Raw genomic sequence first — 26,824 nt, 5'->3', positions numbered from 1 at the left:
TTGTTTTGCCTATGTAATCATGCAGAGTAAATCCTAGCATTTCTAAACACATAAATTTTTATTCCAGTATTATACAGATCTGCAGAGTGCACAACACAAAATCATTCTTCAGATTGCTATACCAATTGCCCAGAGGATTTTAAAAGATTATTATGAATATACATAAACTAGAAATCCAAGTTTCCACATTAGAAATTATTTTAAGGTGCACTTTCATGGGAATAAGGTATAGAAGAAGGTGTTGTATTAGAGGTACCATATTTTCCAGTTTTACAGATAGACTGCAGTATATACCATTGATTTAGAACTTAGTATGTTACCATGTTAACTTGTTCAAACAGTTAACAGTTAATTTGATGGCAAAAAAATATATTTTTGCTCTCAAACTCAAGTTATTAAAAACCAGAAAAATAACTTGGGAGTTCTGATTACTTTTCTTAAGGAAAAGATGCTTATTTTGAATTTAGTCAGCATATATTATAAACAGATTACATTTCTGTGAAGACATTCTCAAAGATCACTTCCTTTGGATCAACAAAACAGAATGCAGTTCAAATGAAAAATATTGTTTTGTTAACATCCAATTGACTTATTTAACTTAGTTGTTAAATTGCTAAGGCCAGAAGAAACTTCTAGAGATCTTACCTTTGAAAAGTTGGATACATTTTTTTCCCTTGCACTTAAATGAAACCATGCACTTCAACCACAAATTTGTTAACTGAAGATATGAGTTGGCACACAACTTCAAGTTCTAAAGCAATTTCACTGAAAGGAGTCAGACTCCTGTGGGTCTCAAGGTAAATAGACTAAATCAGGACTGAAGTAGTCTGGTGAGCTGAATTCATGGCATTACACTTTTCTTTACAATATCCAACCATAAGCCTGATGTAGTTCCAAACTGAATGCACATCAACTGATAGCAAACACAAATCTCTAAATTGCATGGGTTTTTTCTTCTGTTTTTATTTTTTTTTCTGTTCCAGAATGAAGTAACAAGCTGAGCAAAGGAACCATGACATATGAATTGCATAACAAAGACTTACCAGACAAAGATTTTCACATTTTCTCATTACCCAAAATATTCAATTAACAGGATAAACTACAGGAACCACTTTTGAATCACAATCAAAATTATATACAGAAATGGAAAATTACAGTGGCTCTTATGGTCCTAACAGATTTGGTGTCACTGACTGCCATGGAGAACTAGGCCACTGCTATTTCTTCATCTCCAGGACTGCACTTCCTGGCCCCCTGTGTTTGGCACTGCATATATTGCAGAACTGGACAGAAGATACCTAAATCAAAAAAGAAAACAGCAATGTCTCAGAGAAATGTAGCCACATCAGAATGTGTGAAGATGAATGAAAAGTGCCAATGCCCTTCTCAACATTACTGCTCACAGTCAGACTGTTCCCAATCAACACAGTCATGGATAGGTGAGGGAAGACAATATAGAAAAACATAGTAAGACAGGCTGTTCTGGAGTCAGAGGGCAGCACCAACTCACCACTCTATCCAAGGGTATTGCCACCACCTGCCAGAAGAGTAATGTCAAACTTTTTCCACACCAAAAATGAAAAGTATCACTGATTATATTCTTATATAAAGATGAGATTTAAGTCACTTGGTGAGCTCCAATAACCACTGCATGCCTTAGTCACAGCTCTGTCTTTGGGTAGTGCTCCACAGATTTCCAACAACTGAGATCAGGGCCCAAATACTGTCATTTGACGTCAAAGATGTGTTTACTGTTACTCTGTGTTTAGCCCTGTGTGCATTTTGTGCACGCACTATTTACATTTCAGTAACATGATGGATCACCTAAGGCCACATACTGCAATGTAACAGGGGAAATTTGGCTCTGTTACATGTATACACCCCTCTATTCATACATACTGTCTATGAATAGATATCATATAATATCTATGTAGCATTTAAAAATCTCACCTAATCAGTCATCTGCCCCAGAAAATTGAGAATGCTAGACAAATTTTAGATTATTTCTCACAATAAATTTTGTGGTAAATATTGAAGAAATATCTACTAGTTGTTGGACTTGTACAAATGATTTAATATATTCAGCTTTTCCTAACATATTTAAGTATCCATGCTGTACCATATGGCTACAAGCACTTTGTTTACTTACAGATGAAGTGATTCACTAAAGCTATTTTTTCACTACATGTTAATGTTCAGAGATAGATACAGAATCTCAAAGACTTACATTTAATTTTCTATGTGATTTTGTTACCATTCAAATGCTTTCATTCCTATATTTAAACCTTGTTATATCTAGAAGTTATATTTTTTGCTCTGTGTTAATTGAACAAACAAACTAAACCCCCAAACAACTTACAAAGAAAAAACTGTTTTGACCATAAGGATGATTACAAAGATATTTAAATATTCACTCTGAAATGACTGATTTTTGTCTTCTAGGGCAGAATCATTTAATATGGTTCACTTGAGAAAATACCTTTATTCTCATCTTTGAGTATGTTTAGTTAAAGTAAAAGCTGGAATGGAAAATAATTAAAGAATTAGAGAGACTGTATTCCCTGTATGTCTTAGAGTTGTATTATATATTCTGATGGCAGAAAGTGATAAAATACTGTTCAAACAGTAGTGATTTCTTTCTACATGGGATGAACTTTAGTTGCAGTATCCTTAAACTCCCATTTCTTGGTCACATACTACTATGTGGTATAATCAGAAGTTATGACTATAATCATACAATTCCTCATAGACCCATGCCCTTCTCCACAGCTGACAAAAGAAAATGTGTCACTTTATCTTTGGCAAAGGTGTCAGACATATTAAGCTAATTCCTTACCGTGTTAGATACAGGCAGGCACTCTCTGTGAAACATGTGTCTGCAGTGGAACACTACCACACTGAAGGACTTGGATGCATCTGGGAAACAGAAAAATAAATTAATTTCAACAGGGCTATGAAACAAATGATTTAGTGGCTACAGCAATATATGCCCACATTCTGCCATACACAGAGAAACTTCAAGTAACATCTCTCAAAACAATTTCAAAATTATTCTGACTCATTCATAGAAACCATTAAGAGTGATTTTTTCAGGAAACCTGTGCCAGTGATGGAATTAGAAAAAAATTTTTTCTGTGGTTGAGATACTGTATACCTCCCTATCACAACTAACTTTAGAAGGTAGTTGGTTTTAAGCTAAATCAACTTTGGTCTAAAGCTAGTTGGTTTTAAGATGTTGCAAATGTGGTACCCATGACTGAAGCTAAGAACTCACCACCATTCAGACAAAAAATACATGCAAAAAAATTTTATAGTCTACAAGCTCAGTGTGAATAATCCAACAGATGTGGACAAGATTTGGGGGCTTAGGTTTGTGGTTCTAATAATCTTTGAGAATACGTATGCTGATGGAATTAAAAGTTGTTTTGAATTCCATGTATTCAAAACAGAAAATAAGGACGACAAAGTTGAATAAGAAAGAATATCTGGGTTTACTGCAACAAAAAATGTTCAATTAGACTCCACTCCCATGGCAGAATTCAAAAGCAAGCTTTGCATAGGAGATTGAAATTTATACAGTGATCACCAAAGGAGATTACATGTTTTTACAAATAATTTCTCTTAAAATACTACTAAAAAATTTACAAAAAAAAATTTTACAACCTTCTTTTTTTTCCCTAGAAAAGAATCCTACCTGAAGGAAGTATTGGAGACAGACATGATTCACAGATATTCTCCTCTGGAAAACAAAACAGAATTAAGCTTTGTTAACAAACTCCATGTTTACTTTTTATAAAGCAGGCATGAACATACTGCTATTACAGAAATGGAGCTTGGTTCTAAAGCCTTTACTTTAGATGCCTAACAACCTATTAAAAATTGAAGAGCAATACTGATGTAACATTTCAAATAACAACATGATAAATCTTTAGATTTGATGATGGTAGAACTGCAGGATTGAGGCTGTTTAGGATCAGTGCTGAAGAGATGAAAGGCAAACTGAAACAAGGAGCATAGGATGGGGGGCTGCTAACTCTGCAGCATTTTGGAGCAGAAGCTCTGGTACTCTGTCCTGTCAGCTTTTGTCTCTGGCTATTAACACACAGCTGGTGTGAATTACAGTGCTGTTCACATGCATCATTAGCACCTTGCAAAATATTTTCAACTGTTTCTGGCAATTGTCTTGTATCTTTTGCTTTGGTTGCAGATTATTACCATCTGATTGTCCATGTTGGTACTAAGCAGCATTTTCACCTTTACAGAGGTAATGCAGGACACAATACATTACTGGCTATGCAGAGACTGATCAAGAGAAACAGCTGCATGCTGGGTCTTGTAGTTTTTGAGATACAAGTAATTCCTCTGCAAAGGGGAAAAGCATCTAGTATCCTCCTACACTCTACAGATAAGGTAAAAAATGCAGGCTTTTGGGCAGCTTCCACAGCAGAGAGTTAGGAGGTATGTAAACAGTCTATATAAAATAGTCTTTAAAATATTGAAAGTCATCATGTCTCCTTTGTACCCACCATCCACTAGAACACCCTTCATCTGAGTTCGATGCATTTTCTTCAATAAAGAAAGAGAATCAGCAACGAGGATCTTTTTGCATCCTTCCCGCAGCAAGATCTGTTGGTGTGAAGAACATAAGACAGTGGTTGTTGAACAGATGGGTATATCAACTATCTTGACAAGTCACCACTCTGTTTTTGCTGCCAAAGTGAGTGCAAGGAATGTTTAAAACTTTTCAAGGCATTATAAAGGAGGCAAAGGAGCAACCTTTTGTTGCTATCACCTCTACCTAAATAAAAAGCCCACAAAAAACCCCCAAAACTCTACAAAACAAAAACAAACATCAAAAAATAGAATTCTTTACAAAGATACTATTATTATAATTATGAACATCTTTCTATGAGATGGTGTTGACAAAATAACAACAGAGAGGAATTTTTACAGTGGAATTCAAAATACATTTTGTTCAAACATATATCCTGCTGAGGAGTCATTTAATAAGCAGTACTAAATGTCTATGCACCTAACCAAAGACCCCTAGTTCATTCCTCTTCAGCAAAAGTCTCAGCTCCCTTTTGACTTATTTGGTATTTTTCGTTAGACTGACCTCTCATTGCCTGAAATGGATTTGAAACACAGAAGAAGCAAGGGCATAACAATTATACAGAACCTTATTGCACAATACTTAATGGAGCAAGTATGGGAAGACAACAAACCCGAGTAAGTGTTTTGGACTTTTTTCTTCCTCCTCCCAAACTGATGTTGGGAAATTTGTTTTCCAAGACAACCATTCCTTTGAAAACTGCTTCACAAAGATACTCACAGTCAATTATAATGTGATCAACCCTACTAAAAGAGAGGTATAAAGAAGCAATGTTCATTCCTTTCTTCTGCTCATTCATATTACTGGAGATACCGAGCATTCTAAGACAGAGCAAACTACAGCTAATGCAAATACCTAAGAGGAAATACAATAATAGATTTTATAGCCAGGTGGACACTGTCAAAAACTCCACCTTTTCACATACACATTCTGAAGTAATAAGGACACACTGCTAAGAATGATACGCAGATAAGACTGCAAATCTGAAGTACATAAAAAAAAAAATTAACACTGAGTAACACTGTGGGCATTTCAAATTGGGCATATCAGTGGGTGAATGAGACTTTTCCAGTATTGGAGACATTGAGCTATAAAACATTTCAGAGCACCAGCAAGTAAATGCAGATCTACAAGGCAAACACTTAGAAAACGAATAATTTTTATCTGTTGATAATCTCAGGAACATTCTGGCTATGTCTTTCCCTTGCCAACTTTATCCAAAGGCAACAAAGAATGTAAAATTTTGTTCTAAATAAAGAAAAATGTTGCTAGGTTTGAAAAAAATACAAGAAACTTTTAGCAAGGACAACTGAATGGGACTGTGTCAAGTCCAACTCCTGGCCCTGCAGAGGACAGCACCAAGAATCACACCACGTGCCTCTGAACATTGTCCAAAATGTTTCTTGAACTCTGATAACCTTGTGCTGTGACCATGTTAAATGAAAGAAGCAGAACAAAGACAGAATGGAAGATGGAAGAGTGTCCTAGCATTTCTTAATTAAATACAGTGTGCTAATAGAAAAAATTCATTGAAAAGAAAGAACAATGAAGAGGGAAACAACAGACATCACTAGCTCACTGGAAAACCTCAATACTGTTTGATGCCTTAAAACCCAAGAGTAACAGAAATATCTGATAAAACATATATTTTAAGAAAAATGCACTTTCTCCCATTATTTAAACAGTACTAAGATCTTCCCATACCACATTTAATGATTGACAGACCTTATTTTGCTAGAAATGGAATACAGCAGGCAGCCATTATTATATAAAAGGAAAAATTGCAATGCAGAATGTAAAATATCTATTCTCAAGGTAATAAATTCTCAACACTTCTGTAGAAATTTATTTGAAGACCTCAAAAATGGGTCATTTGAGAGTTACAGAAAGTAAAGGAAAGGGAATTTGAGTCCAGAGAGAGGGAGCTTTAATAAAGGGGAGAGAAATAGGTAACTGTGCACCCTAAGGTTAAGTTGAACTAGTTAAAACTGACATTGGGCATAAATCTGTGGTGAAACCACTTTCCAAGAAGAAACAGAATTGAGGTTGAAACTGGATTTTATTTATCCTTTAAAAGCATGTAATTGTGAGCACAAGCATGACAGTATCATGCACCGACAGAAAGAAGTGTTAGGAAGAAATAATGCCTTTCATTAAATTAATGAAAATTGCTAAAACCAAAACTGTTATAGTGAAAAAAAGTTTGTTTTCTGGCTATATTAGGGAAGATATTAGGCATAAACCATTCTATTTGATTGGAACAGTCTTGATTTACATTTGTAAATCAAGCCTAACATTATCTTTAAAGAAAAGCACTGCAGTATGGAGTTATTTTTAAAGGGTATACTCAAAACTGTGGGAATTAATTCAGGCCTTGATTCAGCATAACCCACAAAGAAGTCCAAGTTTCTCAAGGCTAGTTAACTAAATTCTTTTAAATAGCATCACTGCCACACTAAAACCACATTATTTTTAGTCTTTACAGCCAAAAGGCACATGTCCCCCTGTGCAAGCTGCCACCTGCCCTCTACTGCCTCCAATGTGTCTGAACAGCATTTTTAGTTATGTTCAAGTTCAGAACCTAACAATTGTTTCAGGTGCTGTTCCAAGCAGCATTCATTGTATTGTCATTAGGTTCTTCTAGCTCATAAACTCTATTATGAATGGACAGATGTGAATTCTGTGAATGGATTAATGTTTGTTACCCATCAGAGTTTCTGCAGGTTCAATCAAAGTGCAAACTAGTAAGTCAATGTTTGAGTAAAATGGCTAATCCACAAAATCTCAAAGTCTAACATCTAAACAAATTGCTTCTGTACTTTAAAGCTAGGGGAAAAGGAGTCTTAGAAAACCAACATCTTTCAAAGATTTATTTTAACAAATGACATAGGAAGGGTGAAAAATGAAGCAGTTCTTTCTAAAACAAGACTCTTCCAATACCATAAGCAGTTCCTACATTTCATTCAGATACAAACCAAAGCTGAAAAGACACCTATTTTATAGATTTGGAAAGCATAACAGGCTTATAATTAACTCACAAGTCTACAAATAAGGAGATTTTACTATCAGCCTTCTCTGGGAGATATGTGATACAATGCTTTAGAAACCTGGAGAATGGTGATTCATTTGCACTTAAAAAATGCACTAGGAATGTGTAATTTCTAATAAGTAAGCAGGTTTCTCTTTAAGACAACCTATCTAATTTATCTATAAATTTATGACAGCAACAAAGTAGATTTCAGAAGCAGTAAAAAAGTTTCAGACTGCGCTTTATGTGATAAAATATTATCCTATTAAAATTCAAAGAACTATAACTTTGTCATTTGTGAATGTTACTGTATATAAACACTAAAATCAGCATCATTTCAGCAGTAAATAAACTTTCATCATTACAATCAGGGTCATTTGATATGTACTATGGTTTTAATACATTAACTCAAACAATGTCAAAGACAAAACATCAAAATTAATTATCTTTATAGGTAAAAAAAAAACCAACAAAAAAATCACTTCAAGGTTTAATCCCAATTCAAAAAATCACTTAAATATTTCTCTGCTTAGGGGAATAGTTAGAAGTGTGCTCAGTTTTAAGCTCATGGCGGAATTGCAGAAAAAAGTTGTACATGATCTGTGTTTTATTTTTGCCCAAAACAATATCTAATTCTGCTTTAGTGCTATGCTTGGTTGGTTGTTAGTGATCAGATTTCAAAGGTTAACCACAAAGCTGAGGTTAACTTAGAGTAGCATATAGAGCAGTGGCAGCATTTCTTCTAGTGGATGGCAATTTTTTAAAGTGAAGCCATCAGTCTGCAATCTGGCAACATTATTAAAAATTATTCAAGGAAGAGTCCATATTAAAAAAAAATTTACAACAAAATTTGCATTAGTAGACTTTCTTGTTGGATCCTCTAATGCATACTGTGAGTCACACATAGTTTGGTAGACACTTAGTTTGATTTACTTGGTTTTGCTGGGATGGAAAGGACTGTTCTCAAAAGGACAAAGTCTGTCAAAGGCACTGCTTTTAACTCCTACCCGTATTTGACATCACACCTAAGTAAAGTTTACTGGTATGGAAACTCAAGAGCATAATAGGAAATTTGCATTTGCATGCTTACATAGGCATAAAACAATTTTATCAGGGCTTGCAAAAGGAGCCCACAACTAAACAACATAATGGCACAGCGGTAACATATTTTGGGAAGCCATCATTATGAAAAGACCAGCACAGTTTTTGTGTTAGGCAGTGGCTTGCAAGTCAAGCAGCAGGTTCTCTTTCCACCTGCACTCCTTCATGGATCCTAGCACAAGACTCTTTTTGCCTTTGAAAATGAGAACAATAAAACATATGTGTACAGAGCTTGAGATCCAAAAAGATGAAGATATAGAAAATCCTAGCCAATGAAATTTGTATTTCTGAGTAAGTTCAAAATGTCTGGTATATATGCTCCATGTTACACATCAAGTGATTTCTACTAAAAGCCAGAGTTCTGCCAGGCCAGAATAAAGGCCAGTGACTTTCAAGCATGAACTTACACAACATGTGCAGAGGTATGACCAGATATCACACAAACACACTTAAGACTAGCTTTAAAACAGCTAATGAGGCAGCAATAACAAAAATAGTCCCTCTAGAAAATTTGAGTCACTCTATGAAAGTGGCTACTACGGTGAGTGTGCAAGACCAGCAATAAGATCTCTAAATTCCAATGTAGACATACCATCTGTTCATGAACAGTGCACTTCATGTTGCCAGTAACACTTAAGGAACAGACTTATTTTAAACTATAACTCACACGTCTCTAATGAAATATTGCCTTTTTTTGGGCTATACTTTTTTCTATCAACAAGAAAGCCAAGCACAAATTACATTAGGATTCACTAATTTCTATTATCCCTATGAAATCTAAATTTTAGCCCTAGAGCTATCCAACTCTACTTCAAAATCAATTAATTTGAAATCCATAAATCATTTCAATACTAACAATAAATTATTTTAGATATCATTCTCAAGATTAAATACATGCTTTTAATCCAAAAGTAATTCTGTTAAAAGATATTTGAAGAAAAAATTGTTGTCATATTTTGGGGATGGAAATTGTATTTCCATCCCCAAAATATGACCATACTGATGTCATCAGCTTTGTCTGAAGCCATGTAATGTACTCTGTATATGTGTAAAGCTGTAGCTATGCTTACAGCACTTTCTCAGTTTGCCTGCAAACACAACAAATTTTGATTTAATGAGAATCCAGGAATAGAAGGATCAATGGTGGTAGTGACAGCAGCAAGATTAACATGCAACTGTTGAAATGCACCATGGTATTTAGCTGTCCCCGATTTTGGAAGGATACTAGCTTTGGACTTCACCCAATGAAGTCAAAACCTGAAGTAATGTTAAAACATGCATTATATGCAAACATGTATCGCTTTACAAGTGTTGAGAGATGAAGAAATGTAAAATGATTCTTTGAAATAGGCGAAGTCATAATCTGAACGTCACATAAAAATAAAATAATGGAAAAGCCTTAGAAAGGCTTAAACCCTGCCCTGAAGGGAGATACGGCCTAGCAAGATACCAGGCATGACCTTAATGTAACCATTGAGTGCATTTTTTTCCTTGAAATGTTGAAAGACTAACAGCAGACGGGAACAAATGTTTGAGGCTCAGAAAATCAGAGTTTCAGCTGCCTACTGAGCTACGTTTTCTTGGACTCTGCACAGTCACACTGTAGGCATCTGTATTTTTCAGTAGAGCAATGGAGAACAGCATAACAGAAAATTCAAGTTCACGACTGCTTTTGTAGGAGAGAGATTTAAAATATGCAGTGCAACACAATCTGCTGGCTACTTACAGGGAACACTGAAAGATATGCTTCTTGTAAGCTCTTACAAACATATCTTAGAACCAATCACGCAGGGGACTGCACATATCTGTACAATTATGCTGGGGCAAGAACTTCCATAATCCAGTGAACAGTCAATTTTTAAAAAAATGCATAAACAGCAACACAGGCACAGAATATTGAGTTGGAAGCAGAATTGAGTCCAACTCTAAAGTGAATGGTCCATAATACAGGAATTGAACCTACAACCTCAGCATTATTAGAATCATGCTCTAACCAACTGATTCTGCACCACTGACATGAATTTGATTTTAAAAGTTCATCTTCCTTCAGTTAGTATGACACTTAACATATGACTCTAACACCTGATGAATGTTTCAGTGAGGGCATGTTGCATTCTGCCTCCATTCTGCTTCTGCACTCATGTGAAACAGAACGAGAAGTACTGGTCATGAAACTTTCCAATACTAAACAGCTGGACAGTGTAAAATAGGCTGAATCACTCAAGATGCTTCCAGTTGTACTTACCCACCAGGCTTCTGACAGTATGGTAGACATTTAGAAGGGCTAGATGCCATCAAGAAATCTCAGCAAATTTCCACTATTTCTGTCATTGTTTTGTGTGGGCCCACAATGTCCATGACCAATGACTGAACTAATCATGATAGCAATTTATTGTGCTGTTCAGTGACAAAGATGGTTTGCTGTCTCTCTGAAAATTAGTATCCCATGAAGAATGCAACATCTACCTGCAAGTTGTAGTCCTGAAGAATTTTCACTAGTGAGTCTCTCAAATTAGGAATCTCCATGCCTTCCTTAATGCGGTGGATCAAAAGAATAGGATCAACATGTGTTCCAATATTGTTCAGCAAACCAGTAATAAAAGCTGTGAAAAACAAGAGGCAAAGAAATTAAGAAAAACAATCCAGCACAATACATTATTAAAGGATACTATGGTGACAAGCTACTTGACAGTTCTCTAATAAGTGAAAACACTAAGTCTCTTCTACAGTCTTTCTATGTTTCTTGCAGCTGAATTTACTTGAATACAAGCCTTTGGGAAAGTGAGGGAGATACAGTGTGGCAACTTACAGAACTTCCAGTGTATTCAGCAAAGAAGTAACTGAGTCTCCAGCACAAACTCACAAGTAAATGATGCATTTTGATTCAATAAAAAGAGCACTCAAAGAAATAGTGTTTAACTACTAACTACTTTATGTGGTAATTCCATTCTCCGATCTATGGTATAAAACAAACTTTCAAGCACCTAACCTGATTTCAATGTGTTTCTAAACATTGGTGAGAGTGACATGATAGAAGTCTTTTGCTCTTTGAAGAGCATCTGGGTAAAAAACCCACTAGAATGATGACTCAAGGCTGTGTTTTTCCTTCAACCCCCACAACTGAGGAATATCAGCAGAGCTGCTCTGCACACAGGCAGAAACTGTTACACAGAGTTACTAAGAGAATTCTGTATGTTTTGAATCCCTTTTGCTCTAAAGGTGTCACTGACTTTAGTGATGAATTCAAGTATGGGTAATTTGAGAATGCCATTCTTCTTGAGGTTTAAAAGATTCTGGTCACTTCTTTCTTTCAAAATTAGCAACCAAGGGATGAAAAGATACATATTCTGACTAATTCTACAAGACAGTCAATTCCCCAGAAAAGAGGTTCCAAGAGTCTTTACAGTCTTGATTTAAAGCCCCAGAAGGGGTTGCAAAAACCAGCGGAGTGGACAGTTAAGAAAATTCTCCGCTTTCTTAGTCATTTGAACTTTGAATCTGCCTCCTTGACAACAGTGATGCTTATGCTTCTGAGTCCATCTAACCTTTTAACTTGGAGTAGCTATTCATATAATGAATGAAAGGCAAAATGCACTCATTATTACCAATCTTACCTTTGTAACATAGAAAAAAATTAATTAGTTGTTTTACTGAGGGAAGAAAGGTGTAGGCTTTTCATTTTCAGAATCTTGAAGGGAAGCAGTTGTAATAAAACAGTATGCAAAATCCTCATCAAACCTGCAGACAGTGTTTTGAGGCTGTCTAGAAATGAAGTCTCATGCTGCTAAACTAAAAGCACTACTGTGCCCTTGACTTATCATTAAGGACATAATTATGCAGAGCTTATTCAAAGTTAAGCCTCTAAGTATTCATTGTGTAGCATACCCTCACACTGCCTTACTGCAAGTTTTTATGCACAGCAGGACAGCTGTGTTGTCCTTCACAAACTAGAAAACTTCCCTGACCATACAAAAACACCTTCTCTAACATACATGTGAACAATTTAATCCTTTATTTGCAAAAGCATTACACACACGCAAGCTTCCCAGAAACTATCCCACTTACGCGGTTTGTCAATAGAATATAAAATGAGATCTTCCCAAAGTTCTCCATCATCCTGTTCCTTGGCAAATTCAATAGCTTTATCTACATCTTGCAATTCTTCCATTATCATCTTCAGGGCACTGCGGCTATTACCCATTCTGCCTGGAAGGAAAAATAAGAGACTATAAATGCTAATTGCTCACCATGTTCAGTGCTCTACCACTAAGAATTTTCTAACTGTGAAGTTGACTCAGACTAATTCAACTAAGACCCAATCTAGTCTATTCAGATGTAGGAATGCAAATCAGCATAATATGAATAAGTGCTTGGAGCAGTTTGCTGGACTGGCACCTGGAGGCTTTCTCAAGGATGTGTTGGGTCTTATTTGGGGTTCTGAACTGCAGCAACATCTAACATAAGGGGGAGTGTGTGTATGTGTAGAGATGTAAACGATAACATGAAATGCCAGCTTCAAGGACCCACATGAGCCCTCTTCATTTGCAGTAAATATAGCACAGCTTACACCCATGAAAAATATGAGGAAACAGGAAGAAGTAGCAGAAATGATGAACTATTTCCAAAATAAATTTATTAGTAAATCTTACTCTCCACTGGACTGAAATGGTCCACAAAATATTCTTACTGAACCAGAGACTGTTTAAAAAAATATTTACTATTCTGTTCATGACTAATACATAAACATACATATAAGTCTTCCAATGCCTCTCATTCAGAGGTAGATTCCTTGGCCAGCTGAAGGAGTTAATTTACAACTAACTTAATGGAAAAAATGATAGAAAGCAATATAAACAAATCTTTCATCGCAGCAAAAAATAATACCAAGCTTCTATTTAGAATAAAACAATTGTTTAATTTATCCCCTCTTTTCAAAACCAACAGTATTACTCTTCTCTTGGAGATTGTATCAGAAATAACTCCCCACTCAACTTGCTCCCCATAGCCTCTGCAACACTTCCAGAACCCCAGAAGAACAGCAAGTAAAAAACATAGTAACACAATATTTGAAGTTAAGACATCATATCCATCCAGTGCTTTGTTTTATTTTCTAAGTCATGTTAATTTGGTTTAATATTAAACAATATATCTTCATACCATAAACTTTATTACAAGTTTAAAAGTGTTGTAATTGATCACAGTTATTTATTCTGAGTTACTTACTCAGAAGATAGACTGTCTCCTCTACAAAGTTCCTCTGCTGGCAGATCTCAAGAGCCTTGAATGTAGGGGAAGAGAAGAGAGAAGAGAATATATGGAAACCATGAAACATGCAATTTTATTGATCACAAATGCTGCAAGAAGCTTGAAGTGATTTTTCTGTGTAGTTACACTATTCATTTTGACAGGAATGCAGCTCCCTTAATAAGCACTGCCAAGTCCTCTGGCCTTAATTAAGACAAGAAACTCTGTGACTTTCATGACTCTCTTTAAAATTCTTCTCTGAGACTGAATAAACCTGGGGACAGAACAGGTATTTCAGTCTGGACTATGTCAATCTCTGCCTTTAATTCTACTCGCAACTTCTTTATTCTGCCTCCAAAAGTCGGTTAATACAAAACACCAAAGTTATCTACTACCAAGACTTGCTTCCTGTGGGTGGACTTACATAGTCTCTAGTGATGGAAGTCTGCTTGACATTCATTAATAACACAAGGCTGAAAATCTCTTCAGGGTAACCAGAATGGTTTCAGGAGAGAGAGTGCCCTCCAAATTTTTTACCAAGAAGACAATGCAAAATAACAAATGTGAAAGAATATGGAGAAAGCATTTCTTGTAAATTTGATTTAAAGACCTGAGGGCAAAGTATCTTCAGCAGCTACAGAATCTGTGTGTAGTTGGAAACCAGCACAATTATAAAAACTACCAAACTGATTACCAACAAGTTTGTAGTAACAGGAAATCAGCAGGGCTAGTGTGCCATAAACAATGCCATGTCTGTTTCCAATTTGGAAACAGAAAGCAAACTCAAGATTCATAGCATTCCTGTAAAGACACCTGTTCACCAACCTTCACACTTGGAAATCAAAGTTTTAAATACATAAAGTATAGCTACAATCAAAGATGAGGTAGGAATTAACTTTTCCTTCCGATTCTCATTATTTCAGAAGGGTTACTATGAAGATTAGAGGTATGGACAACAAATTTTGGGCTAGGGGTAAGCAAATTACCAACTAGCTACTTCAGGTGAAGGAAGGTATGAATAATACTAGTAAGTTATATACACAGCTGACAGCCCTCTTTTTCCTCTCCACTTAAAAGGTAAACTACAAAGCACCAGATATTCGGTAGTTCTAGATATGGCCATTTCCTGACTGTCATGCTCCCTCTAGAGGAAAACAGGGAACATTCCTACTTCTCTTCCAGCTCATTTTTAAAATGTTTGCTAAACTGCACTTGACTAAAAGTGGCTTACTTCTAGAGACCACAAATTATTTCTTCTTGACGAGTTTATAATTTCATTAGAACAATAAAAAGAGCAGATTTTTTTCAAACAGAAATTGCTTTTTGCAATTTATACACTTAACAGGAAGTGAAAATAGTAGTAACTGGGAAATTCTTAGTCCCCTTTTCAATTTCTCAGAACAAAGATCTGTATGTCACAAGAAGTGTTATTATACAGCATGCATGGTAAGAAGTATAATTACAGAATTAATAGCATCTTTTTGTCTCTTCCTTAGCTTCTTACTGAAAGATGTTAACATTTTAACATTAAGGTTAGAATTACACATTTTTTCTGACATTCTCTCTTGACTTTGGTGATTACTGCACCACACCTTCCAGAAACTGACGGGTCTCTGACCTATTCTTGCTCAAAGCCTGTATCTTCAGCAAAGCAATGCCAGCAATGAGCATCAGTTTCACACAGCACTGTCCTACACCACCTGCCACTCAAGATAGGAGGCTGGACGTGCAATAACTAAAATTAATTTGCCTCAAAATTAAAGAAAAATGCAGGTAAGGTTTTATACATAAAACCATGATCACATGAATAACACATAAGGCAGAAATTAAGAATCATAAAATTAAAAACAAGTAAGCCAATATTGTACACCAAAGTTTCTGGCTGGAAACCTCTTAGGCTCACTGCCTAAACTAGTCAATCTAGTTTCAGGTAATGGCTTCAACAAATCCCAATTCTCCAATCTAAGAATGTATAATAATATAAGAAGGTATTTTCCAGTAGACAAAAGCATGCAAAACAAGAGAGGTACCAGGAACAGTATTAGTTTTCTTTGGAATGTTAACCATGTAATACAACACTCAATATTACACTTGAAAACAGTGTCATCATTACAGCTGCATATGGATAGGCAAGGTCTGCTCTGCTCAGCCATTAACAGCAACAAATACAAATAATAAAATAATGACTCATCTAAACCAAAAAACTTAGAATTTCCATTTGTTTCACATTAATTCAGGCAGGGGAAACAACTCATGATTCACCTTACCTTTATGCATTTTGTAATTTGACAAGAAAGAGCAAGGAAGGAAAATAGAAAAAAATATAAAAATATTAGAAGATGGAAACCTGGTACTCTGTAAAACCTCAAGTGTATTAGCCAAATTACAAAGACAAAATACTTTTAGCCCTGTTAGTTCAGTGACGTATATTGTGTATATTCTTCAACAGAAACTTATGGCCTTACAATAAAAAGATAGAATAACTACAGTTAGAGCTACTGGTTTTTCAAGATCTAACACTGACAGCTCCTAGATTTGACAAAATGATTGTCAATTTCTTGAACCCATAACCTACTGTTCAGTGAGGCTAAGCACTGATGAGTAGATATGTTGTAGCTAGAACTGTAGTCAGAACTGTAGTCAGAACTTCTGCATTAAAAATACCCATCAATTCCTGCCCTTGAGTTGAGAGAGGAAAGTCTCAGGTGTCATCAGCTCTGCAAACCAAACTGCAGGTGATGGTCACAAACTTAAAGGATCCCTCACATTGGCAGTAGAGGGCAGTACCAGACACAGCTTGAAATTCACAAGACAACAAGCTACAGACCAGGACCCTAATAAAAATCAAGGACTTACGCTTAGATTTTTGGGGCTTACCTTCTCCAGTGGGCAGTGTGTGCTGTCTCTGAGAAATGGAAGTAAGTTTGGTCGATCATATTCAGCATAAAGACTGATCTGTTTCTCATGATATCGTTGGCCTTTATGGTGGTCTCTTTTGAAAAGCTTGTGTAAATACTAGGAATCAAAAAAGAATCAGAATTCAAACTCACTTATTCAATATTATTAATGGAATAATAGAAACTCTTGAGTTGGAAGGGAGCCACATAGATAATCAAATTCCAACTACTGGCCCTGCACAGGACAGCCCCAGGAACCACACCATGTTCCTGAGAGCATCGTCCAAATGCTTCTTGAACTCAGATAGGCTTGATGCTGTGACCTCTTCCCCAGAGTGGAAGACTGTTCCAGTGCACAGTCACTGTAGTGGGCAAAGCTTTTCCTAATATCTAACCTAAACCTCCCCTGACACAGCTTCATGCTGCTCTCTTGGGTCCTTCCACAGTCAACAGAGAAGAGATTATGCCTGCTAATGCTTCCCTTGTGAAGAAAGTGTAAATGCTACAAGGATTCCCCTCAGTCTGCTCTTCTCCAGGCAGAACAAAACCAAGTGACCTCAGCTGCTCTTTGTGTGGCTTCTCCTCTAGACCATTCACCATCTTCGTTGCCTTCCTCTGTATGCATCCCTTCTGTATACTGACAGTCTGTCAGTTGCCTTTGCAAAGATCTTAGGCTGTGGACTGCACTTTTCATAGATCTGCTTCCCATAATCAGATCTCTAACCCATACATCATCTCTTCACCAGATGAACACCTGAACTCTACCTGTAATCAGCAGCAAGTTAAACCTCCCTCTCTGATACAGCCCAAGCCCACAGTCACATATTATGTGATTACAGTGATACTGTTATTCTGTACAAACAAAAACAATTCGACAGTGTATGAAGTTACAGCTCCAGAAAAACAAGCAATGCACTTTCTCTACAGATCAGCAAAAACGTATTTTAGATCTGCACCCACCAACCAATCCCATTTTTGGGTAGGGAAAAAGGAGGAATAAAAACAAGAAGTAATTGACCAGGAAAGACAAGCACCTACAATGCTATAAGGAGATGTTAACAAGCCTGCATTACATTATCAAATTCTCACAGGTACATATTTTTAGATCATTTAACTACTGTGAAGAAGGTACAGCTAAATAGGAAATTGGCAGAATAGCCACTTTGATGATTTAAGACATTTCAGTGTCAGGTTCACTTTGACAAAATAAACACACCTGCAAAAGGTATGTCCAGCCAAGAGTTTTCTCAGCTCAATTTCAAATCAACAGAATACAGGAATACTTACCACATGCTGTAACTCAGGCCTATTTTCTAACTCTTCAACAACTCTGTCAATCTGAAATAAAACAAACCTGTGATAACCATTACATTTACAAGACTGGAAAAAGGACAGGTAATAAAAGCTAGCATTGGACTGCCATGCCATGAACTTGTTATACTCACGGAAATTTTATCTTCATTGTCCAAAAGCATGTCTACTGCTTTCTACAACAGAGAAGGAGAACTCAAGTAGGTAACAGGCACACATATTTTCTTACCCTCTATACAGTACTATGCTTATTTACGGACGGGTGTCAGATGGACAGACCTACTCTTTTCAGCAACAGAAATTCAGAGAGCAATTTACATAACACCAGCATATCCTGACAGCACAGCATTACAGTATTCTTCCAGAATACTTCTCCTAAGTTCCCTCATTAATAGCAGTAAATGCTGTGCACCTACACTGCAGGTGAAGTATGCTTACTGAATCACCATCAGTCACAAAAAGCTATTGCCAAACGATGTAGAAATACCATTTGTTCCATCTCAAAAGAGAACTGCAGGGTGATGACTATGTAAGAAACACACAATGCAACGTGCCTCACAATTGGATTCCTCCAAACTACCTGGAGATCAATACCATTAATCAAGCAGATAAGACCATGTAAGTCAAGTGGCCACCAGGACTCAAGTTCTGCTTCCTCTTTCAAGAGCAACTTTTGCTTCACTTTCAAAAAATACCAAACTACAGATTCCTGATACTACTTATTCTATTGAATCAAACAAGAATTATACTTTTTTTCCTCCATGAGTGGAGAAACATGGGCATACTAAAGATGATCATCAACAGTAGAGATCCAGATTTTAACTACAGTGCTTAAACAACTATTGCACTGAAAAAAGAGATCTACTTGGTTATCATCCCAGTGATCACACCAAAATTAATTTGCTTGGATTTTACAGCCAGCTGGAAAGAAAGAAGGGAGAATTCAGCATGGAATAAACACTTCCTGATTTTTGGAATTAAGATTGATAACCTTGTAAAATTTCAGAAGCAGATTAATTTTCTGTGGTGAAAGGAAATGGCAAGTACATTTAATATATGCTTAAATAAATTCACTATCTCCTTTCTTTGGCTTATTAATACTATTATTTGATTCAAAATACAAAAAGAATAACATGGTGAAATGATACTCTGTGTGAAATGATATTCAGTGTTGTGACTTGAGAATCACAACAACGTTCTCAAATGATGCGGACACTCCCTTTTCTCACTGAGAGTGACAAATGGAAATGGAAAGGAAACACAAATGGAAATATGAAGGAAAAAAATAATCCTTGGGTCAATTATTTTGCAATCTAGGCAAACAATCTTCCTTATCTCAGAATGTATCCAGATGTAGCAAACAAACTCTCTGCCTCAACAGCATCTATAGATCATTTATTTTTAATCTGTTAAATTGTATTTAGAGGAAAGTGAATATAAAATCATTAGGATCACTATACCTCTGAATCAAAATCCATGAGCAGAACAATTTTGTCTCTGATAGAACTGAAGAGATTGTGCTTGTGGATCAACTGGAAGACATCTTTGTGCCTCAGAGTTAGGTAGATTTCTAGGGCTCTGCCATAGCGCTGATCGTAAGTGTACCTGACAGAAACAGGATTATAAAACATGTAATATTACATACTTAAGTGTAGGAAAATCACTTACGAGAGAAAATATAAACATACTCTAGTATGTAAAATGTTAGGATACCACTTGAATTTATAAATATCTAAACAGACCTGTGATTAATTTTTGTAAGGGGAAATAAACATCAGGCAACATTAATTTCACCTCTGTTTATATTGGCCTTCATTTGTGTTTGGACTGCAGTATTCTACATTTTCATTCTCCATTTTCAACTCACAGGGGAAGACACACAAAATGCTAGCCTTTCAATTCTTGGAAACCAACTGGAACATTCTTCAGAGCTTAAAAAACATTGTTCTCTTAGAACTTTTGGACAGATTGTAACAATAGTAATAGACAGTAATTCTTCTTTCTTCAAAGAAGCAGTGAGAAAATAACACAGTGATCAGGCTGAGAAAATCAAAGAGCTTTATTCCTGTACAAAGTGACCAAGAATCAGATCAGTTTTGGCACATTTTCTGGTCACATATTTCCATCCATGCAGTAAACCTAAACACACTACTTCTTAAACAGTGGGCAAAATCCCCCACCATTTTATTTTTACATGGGTAATTCTGAAATGTGCACCTCAGAAAAGAGGTTTCCTCTGACAGCATGTAGAGGAATGTTAGTTATTTACTTTGGAAAGAGGAGTTGGAAATCCAATCTCATGCTTAACAATTTGCTTTCATACTCGATGTGAACATTACAAGGAAGGGTAAAGAATTGCTAAGCTGTGCAATCAGCAGAGTGGAGAGGAGAGAAAGCCAACACTTAGATGCAGCAAAGAAGAGAGCTAAACAAATACAAAAAAACTGCAGTACACTATTTTAAGTGTACTTTTGTAACAGGAGTTTAAAACTGTACTCACAATTCTGCAAGTGTTCGTAGCAAAGTCCTGTTCTGCGGATCTTTCTTCAGGTGATCCACTACGGCTTGAACTATGATTGTGTTGTTGTACAGATCTCCAGGCCATTCTTTTATTAGCGTTGCAAACCCCTAAAAGTATAAGAGATTGTAAAAGAAATAGAAAGAATGGCCTAAGGAGCATTTCAAAACATCAAAGCTTCAGCTAGGCCTCTGAGATGATACCTGCTGTCCTTAACCTTTAAGGAACTTTCATGTGCCCACAGACATGTACAGTGCAGAACATAGATTTTTCCTTCTTAGGACAATGTTATTATGATTCATGAAGCTGAGTCTCTTTCAGGTGCTGCAGGCTTTGTGCATCATCTCAACCACTTATGCTACATTTAAAAACCTAAAAATAACAGTCTAATAAATAATCAATCTTACAGTATTCACATGCTTTGAAGAACATTTATTTATTCTCTTAAAATTAAAATTCAACACTTAAATATTGTCATTATTGTGGAACTGTGCACTGATAATCTGTTTGAATACATCAGAGAATTTCCTGTCAGAATTCTTCAATGCTAAGGGTATTTGGCTGGCAATAGCTATGGGACACATTGATGTGGAGCACATCAGGCTGCAGTACCTCATAGTCACTTTCCAAAAATTCATGCAGGACCATTTCATAGATCAGAGGTTTCAAAACTGGATCTCGTCTTGGCAAGTAACGACTAATTGCCTATAGGAACAAAGTGTCAGATGGTGAATGACATGTAACATCCTGGTACACTGAAAAAAAAAAAGTCGTGAAACAAAAGAACAAGGCTATACACAAAACATGGCCCCGGTAATCACTAGAAACCTTATAAACTCATACTTGCAAGCAGCACTCAGAAGTTATTTACTTTAGGATTATTCACACTGGAATTTTATAACTCACTTGAAAGAACTATCATTTGAGAGACAGGTGGCAAGATACTAATTAGAATAGGAGAATCTGCCATGTCCTTAAGAGATCAGCAGTCATTTAGAAAATAAAACCCATAAAAGACCCCTCAAAACAAGAATGTTTTAAAAATCCATTTTGTTAAGTCTTAGCCTTGCAAAAAGGTATAAGGATTCATTAGCTGAAAAATGTGTTGGAGTGGATTGACCCTGACTATAGACAGCAGGTACCCAACAAAGCCCCTTTCTCACTTCCCTCCACAACTGGACAGAGGAGAAAAAATAAAACAAAGGGTTCATGGGTTAAGATAAGATCCAGGGATCACTCACCAAATACCATCATAGCAAAACAGATTCACATTTTGGATAGAAATTGAATTTTTTAATAACCAAACCAGAGCAGGACAATAAGAAGTAAAATAATCTCAAAAACACCTTCCCTCATCCATTCCTCCTTCCTGGGCTCTACCTCCTTCACCCCAGAAACACAGCGAGACAGGGAATGGGTATTGATTGACAGGGAATGATTGTCAGTGCATCACACATTGCTTCTCTCACTGCTCAGGTAGAGGAGTCTCCCCTTCTCCAGTGTGGGGTCTCTCCCACAGGAGACAGCTCTCCACAAACTTCCTTAACATGAATCCATCCCATGGGCAACAGTTCCCCATGAATTGCTGCAATCTGGGCCACTCTTCCATTGGATGCAGTCCTTCAGGCACAGTCTGCTCCAGCATGGGCTCCTACGTGGGCTGCAGGTGCATCTCTGCATCCCCTTTGTCCCCCATGGGCTACAGGGACACAGCTGCTTCATGCTCCTCACCATGGCCTGCAGAGCAATCTCAGCTCTGGTGCCTGGATCACCACCTCGTCCTCCTTCTCCCCCGACCTTCGTGTCTGCAAAGTTGTGTCCTCTCTCATATTACCAACTCAGTTCTTCTCTGGTCACAGTTACAACTGTGCAATAACTTTTTTTCTTTGTTTTTATATCTGTTATCCCAGAGGTGTTCCTATCATTCCTGACTGGCTTGATCTCGGCCAGCAGTAGGTCCATCCTGGAGCTGGCTGGCATTGGCTCTAAAGGACATGGGGGAAGCTTCTGCCACGTTCTCACAGAAGCCACTACTGTAGCACTCCCACTACCAGAACCTGATCACACAAGCACAATATATGTGTAATGCTGAATTATGACTTATGTTGGGGTCACCACATTCTATGAAGGGCTATTTTTACATATCCAATTGAAAATTAATTTGAAAATATATCTCTCCATGAAAAGCATGAAGGCATGTGATCTGTTACTGTATAGAAGGTGTAAAGGAATTGCATTCCAGCAAGCAAGAGATGAGAAGCTGCCAGAATAAATTAGCTCATACCCTGGAATTTCAGCACAGCATCTAATTAGCACTACTATTCCATGCAACTGGAGGCCAAGATTATTTCCACCTGCCAAAATAAATCCCACTGCTACTAGCTGTCTGGGGACTTAGGGTTTGTAGCTGAGGGACCAACACCTGTGAAATTCCTCCAAACACTCAGAGATGTTGCCTGTTGCCCGCTATTGGCACATGGTACGATAGCATTTTGTAACTGAAGTTGTTTGAACAAAGCAGGAGAAAAAACATCTTACTACATTTTAGACCTCTCCTCTCCCTGTGCTGTCTGGGCATGGCCAGTTTTTGAAATGTAGTGCTGCCAACCTCAGCTCCCACCAGCTGTCACAGGATTTATCAGTTACCTCAGGGTACAGTCTTGATGGGGTATATTCCTGACCCCTTCATAAAAAGTCTCTTTTGACCATGGAGAAAGCAAGCTAGATATTAACCAGATACTCAAAGGCAGAAGACAATCTCCAATGGCTTTTTCACTCCCACTTTCTGCCTTCTTGCTACCTCCTGAATGAACAACCTCCCCCAACAGACTGTTGCAACTCTTGGCTGTAGTTTGGCCATACAGCAAGCTCTAGAGAGGTGTAGTTTTTCCTTGTGTGTGAGCCAGGCTGCCTTGTGAAGGAAATATCTCCTGCCCTGTGTCCCATTGCTTTGAAGAAAACACACAGCCACCTCCTGCAGTTTGACCACCATGCTCAGGAAAGCATATAAGAAGCACGTAAGAAGCATACAAGTTATTTTTAAGCCTTGGCACAACGGTGACTCATGCTGGAGGTTACAAACTCTTCCTATTTTATTTTTAAGCTGCACTTAGGGAGCACGGTCAGAAAAAAAAGCTTCTGAATCAGACTGCCTTTGTACCAATTCTTGAACCATGTGGTAAAGTGACTTTAAATAAAAAAGGGATACTATACAGAGAAATATTTTCTTCCCTTGTTTCTTTTCAAGATCTGCTTTCAGATTTTTCATCAATAAATGTAAGGATGAGGTATATACAAGAAAGCCCATATAATGGTTGTACATGAGATAGCCGAAACCAGGTTGTACATGAGATAGCCTAAACCATAAGCCAGAACATCAATTATTTATTCCTCAAAGGCTATCTAAGAGATGAAAGAGCCTGTCAGTATAGTGCTTCTCTCTGCTATGCCCACTACAGTCTGGTGAAGTCTTTCAAATGTCTTCCATCCAGTGTTTTGGTTAAAGCACTGCGGCTGCTAGCTGATCCTGGACCACTGCTGAAAGTCACTGCTGTCACAGCAAACAGAATGGAGGGTATCCCTCAGGCCACAACAGCCACAGAGTTTGAAATCTTACTTTGAATCCATCCACCTTCCTCAGGTGCTTGAGCTGAGACATTAGATTTTTATACTGAAGTGACTTGAACACAAGTGATGCCATTTGAGTTTTGCCTTTTTTTCTTTTGTATGTTCTCTGTATTCTTCACATGTATATTTGTAACTCTGTCACCTATTGTACTAGTGACTACTTTTCCCAGTACTTTTCCATGGCCTTTCCTTAAGCAAAAAGACAAAACAAATTCCAGAGCTCCAAGCCCCAGGAGGTACAAGGCCCTCTTGGTTCTTCCTGGGAACTAAGGCTGAAAGCAACTCTTTGAGATACATTTCATAGAGCACAGCACAGTGCTGAAGGGGGGGGCTCCAGAGAAGAGGCTTGACCTGGGGAGGAATTACATCACCACTTGTCCTCCTAACTGGTGCTTTTTATCAATTATGCTAATTTCCTAAAACCTTTAGATGTGTACTCATCCCTGTAGGGGTGGGCTTTTGTGGACACCTTTCCACAACTGCTCCTGAAGGCCTTCAAATTAAGATTCTCTTTTATATTACCTCCTTACTAAAATTATGTCGAGTTTCATTTCCAGGTTGAGCAAAAGGCAACACAAGCACGTAACTCCCTCAAGCCACCACTGCTGGAGCAGTAGAGGAACGGATCACTGCAAGGCTCTAGAATCCTGAAACTGACACAACTAGGTTTCCTAGAGGACATTCATTGAAGATGAGAGATATCAAGATATCAAACGCAACCTTTGGTAGCCAAACAGGACTGCTTAATACAGAACATTCAAAAATCCTCTAAAATCACACACAAACAACACTCACCCCGTGGAATTTGACACTGGGGTATCACTAATTCCTCTGCACAGGAAGGAAATTTCAGGCTTTTAGTTTACTGTCACCTTAGTTATTGGCAAATCATGCTAGATTTGAAACATCAGATTTCAGGCAACAACTTATAAGCCTGTTATAAGACAACAGGCTTATAAGACAATATAACAGGTTATCAGACAATATAACAACTTATAACTTATAACAACTTATAAGACAATTCTGTTTTAAAATAAACTCTGTTTCCACATTTCAATAGTCTCCTCATCAGGGCTGAAAACCATTATAGGCCAGTTACAATATGGTGTTTAATATCTGCTAGTTACGTAGGTAAAAAATTCCACACAAGTGATCTCAAGCATTACAAGGACCCCTTCATTCAGATCTGGCCTAATTTAGTGCATCCTTCATGATACTCAGACATCTTTACAAATCTAGGACAAGTTATATGCAACTGAAATAGCAAAATAAGGCAGGCATTTTCTAGAACTGCAGCTTGAAGCTGAATAATGTAATGGACTGCATCTCATGTATTTCTGAGAGATCCTGGGCCTAGGCTCTAAGAAGAGAAGAGAAATTCTAGAAAGGCGGTAATTGAGGTGAGATGTTTTTGCAACAAACCTGCAAATATTGTTGTTTTACAGTCTGCTGGATGATGTAAGTGGAGACAACACAAACATCCCTTCCGGACATTTGCTGCTAAAAACCAAAATAAACCCAAAAGAAGAAGCAGTGTATCAAAAATTCACCTGTACCTGCATTCAAGCCCTTTATTGGACTGAAGTAAAGGAACAGAAGCATAGGATTTAATCTTCAAAGTAGTAAAGAGTGCACCAAACCACAAAGAAGTCATACTAAAGGCAAGGCTGTTTTTGCACTGGAGTGGCCCTGAAACTGAAGTCAGACATTTCTGAAATTTGTAATGCTGAAACACTTTTGGTTTTTGAACAGAATTAAATAGCTCAAAACCAGCAAGGGACTGCATGCTGTGAGATCTTAATAGTATGTCCTTTTTGGCTCATTGAGTTTGAATAGGAAGACATAAAATTCAGAAGTAAATGTATACATGTTACCAAAGGGAGTGTGCATAAAGTTTTCAATTGGTTTAGCAGTGACAGTACTAGGTTTTATGTCCTGTGCAATTTATTAACTGAGACTCTCACATTAAATGTGTACTGTTGTAGTAGCTGGCTTGTGACTAGGGAAAACACCAGGCAGCGCAGACTGCTCTTCTTTCTCACCACCATTTCTAGCACACAGCACAGGTCTTCACTGCTCCTTTGCAATTCTTTAACACTTAAAGCTGAGTAACTGTTGCAACAGACCTGGATTTGCCAGAATGACAGGCACCCACAGAGTCCATTTTCCTTAATACCTGGGGTAGTATTTTTAGGACATACTGGAAATGAATGAAAAGTAAATGGGAAAGATGTATTTAACTGTGAGCATCTTAGCAAGTAAAAGCTTTGGGGTGGGTCTTTCACGTTGGAGACTGCCAACAAGTAAAATATGTAGCACTATGCCTCCAATCTTGTTTTAGTAATTTACACATCAATCGGAAAGACAGCTGTCTAGAAACAAACAGAGATCTGGGGCAGCAAGACCAGAACAGGGCCATTAAATGTGATGCTTTAGATACTTGGTCAATACAAACAGTAAGTACAACATATAAATTACTTGAGTGC

At 37.2% G+C, this 26,824-nt stretch overlaps 1 protein-coding gene across 1 annotated transcript in view; it reads right to left on the bottom strand.

Annotated features, from left to right (window-relative positions):
* Positions 1-717: 717 nt before the first annotated feature.
* Positions 718-26,824, bottom strand: part of VPS41 (VPS41 subunit of HOPS complex) — a 109,266-nt gene continuing 83,159 nt past the window's right edge. Inside the window, exons 17-29 of the mRNA XM_054273825.1 lie at positions 21,324-21,416; positions 20,694-20,821; positions 19,654-19,798; positions 18,328-18,369; positions 18,170-18,220; positions 16,863-17,000; positions 13,965-14,019; positions 12,807-12,947; positions 11,208-11,344; positions 4,527-4,626; positions 3,695-3,739; positions 2,837-2,916; positions 718-1,298 (exon numbers count right to left, since the gene is read on the bottom strand). Coding sequence (XP_054129800.1) covers positions 1,218-1,298; positions 2,837-2,916; positions 3,695-3,739; positions 4,527-4,626; positions 11,208-11,344; positions 12,807-12,947; positions 13,965-14,019; positions 16,863-17,000; positions 18,170-18,220; positions 18,328-18,369; positions 19,654-19,798; positions 20,694-20,821; positions 21,324-21,416 — 1,236 coding nt within the window. The 3' untranslated portion in view covers positions 718-1,217. The remainder of the gene's footprint in view (positions 1,299-2,836; positions 2,917-3,694; positions 3,740-4,526; positions 4,627-11,207; positions 11,345-12,806; positions 12,948-13,964; positions 14,020-16,862; positions 17,001-18,169; positions 18,221-18,327; positions 18,370-19,653; positions 19,799-20,693; positions 20,822-21,323; positions 21,417-26,824) is intronic.

The sequence above is a fragment of the Melozone crissalis genome, unplaced genomic scaffold (assembly GCF_028551555.1).
Source record: "Melozone crissalis strain CALT ecotype California unplaced genomic scaffold, PUWL_Pcris_2 ptg000016l_1, whole genome shotgun sequence".
Classification (NCBI taxonomy): Eukaryota; Metazoa; Chordata; class Aves; order Passeriformes; family Passerellidae; genus Melozone; species Melozone crissalis.
The sequence above is the reverse complement of the archived record's forward strand: the minus strand, read 5'-3'. Positions and strand labels throughout refer to the sequence as shown.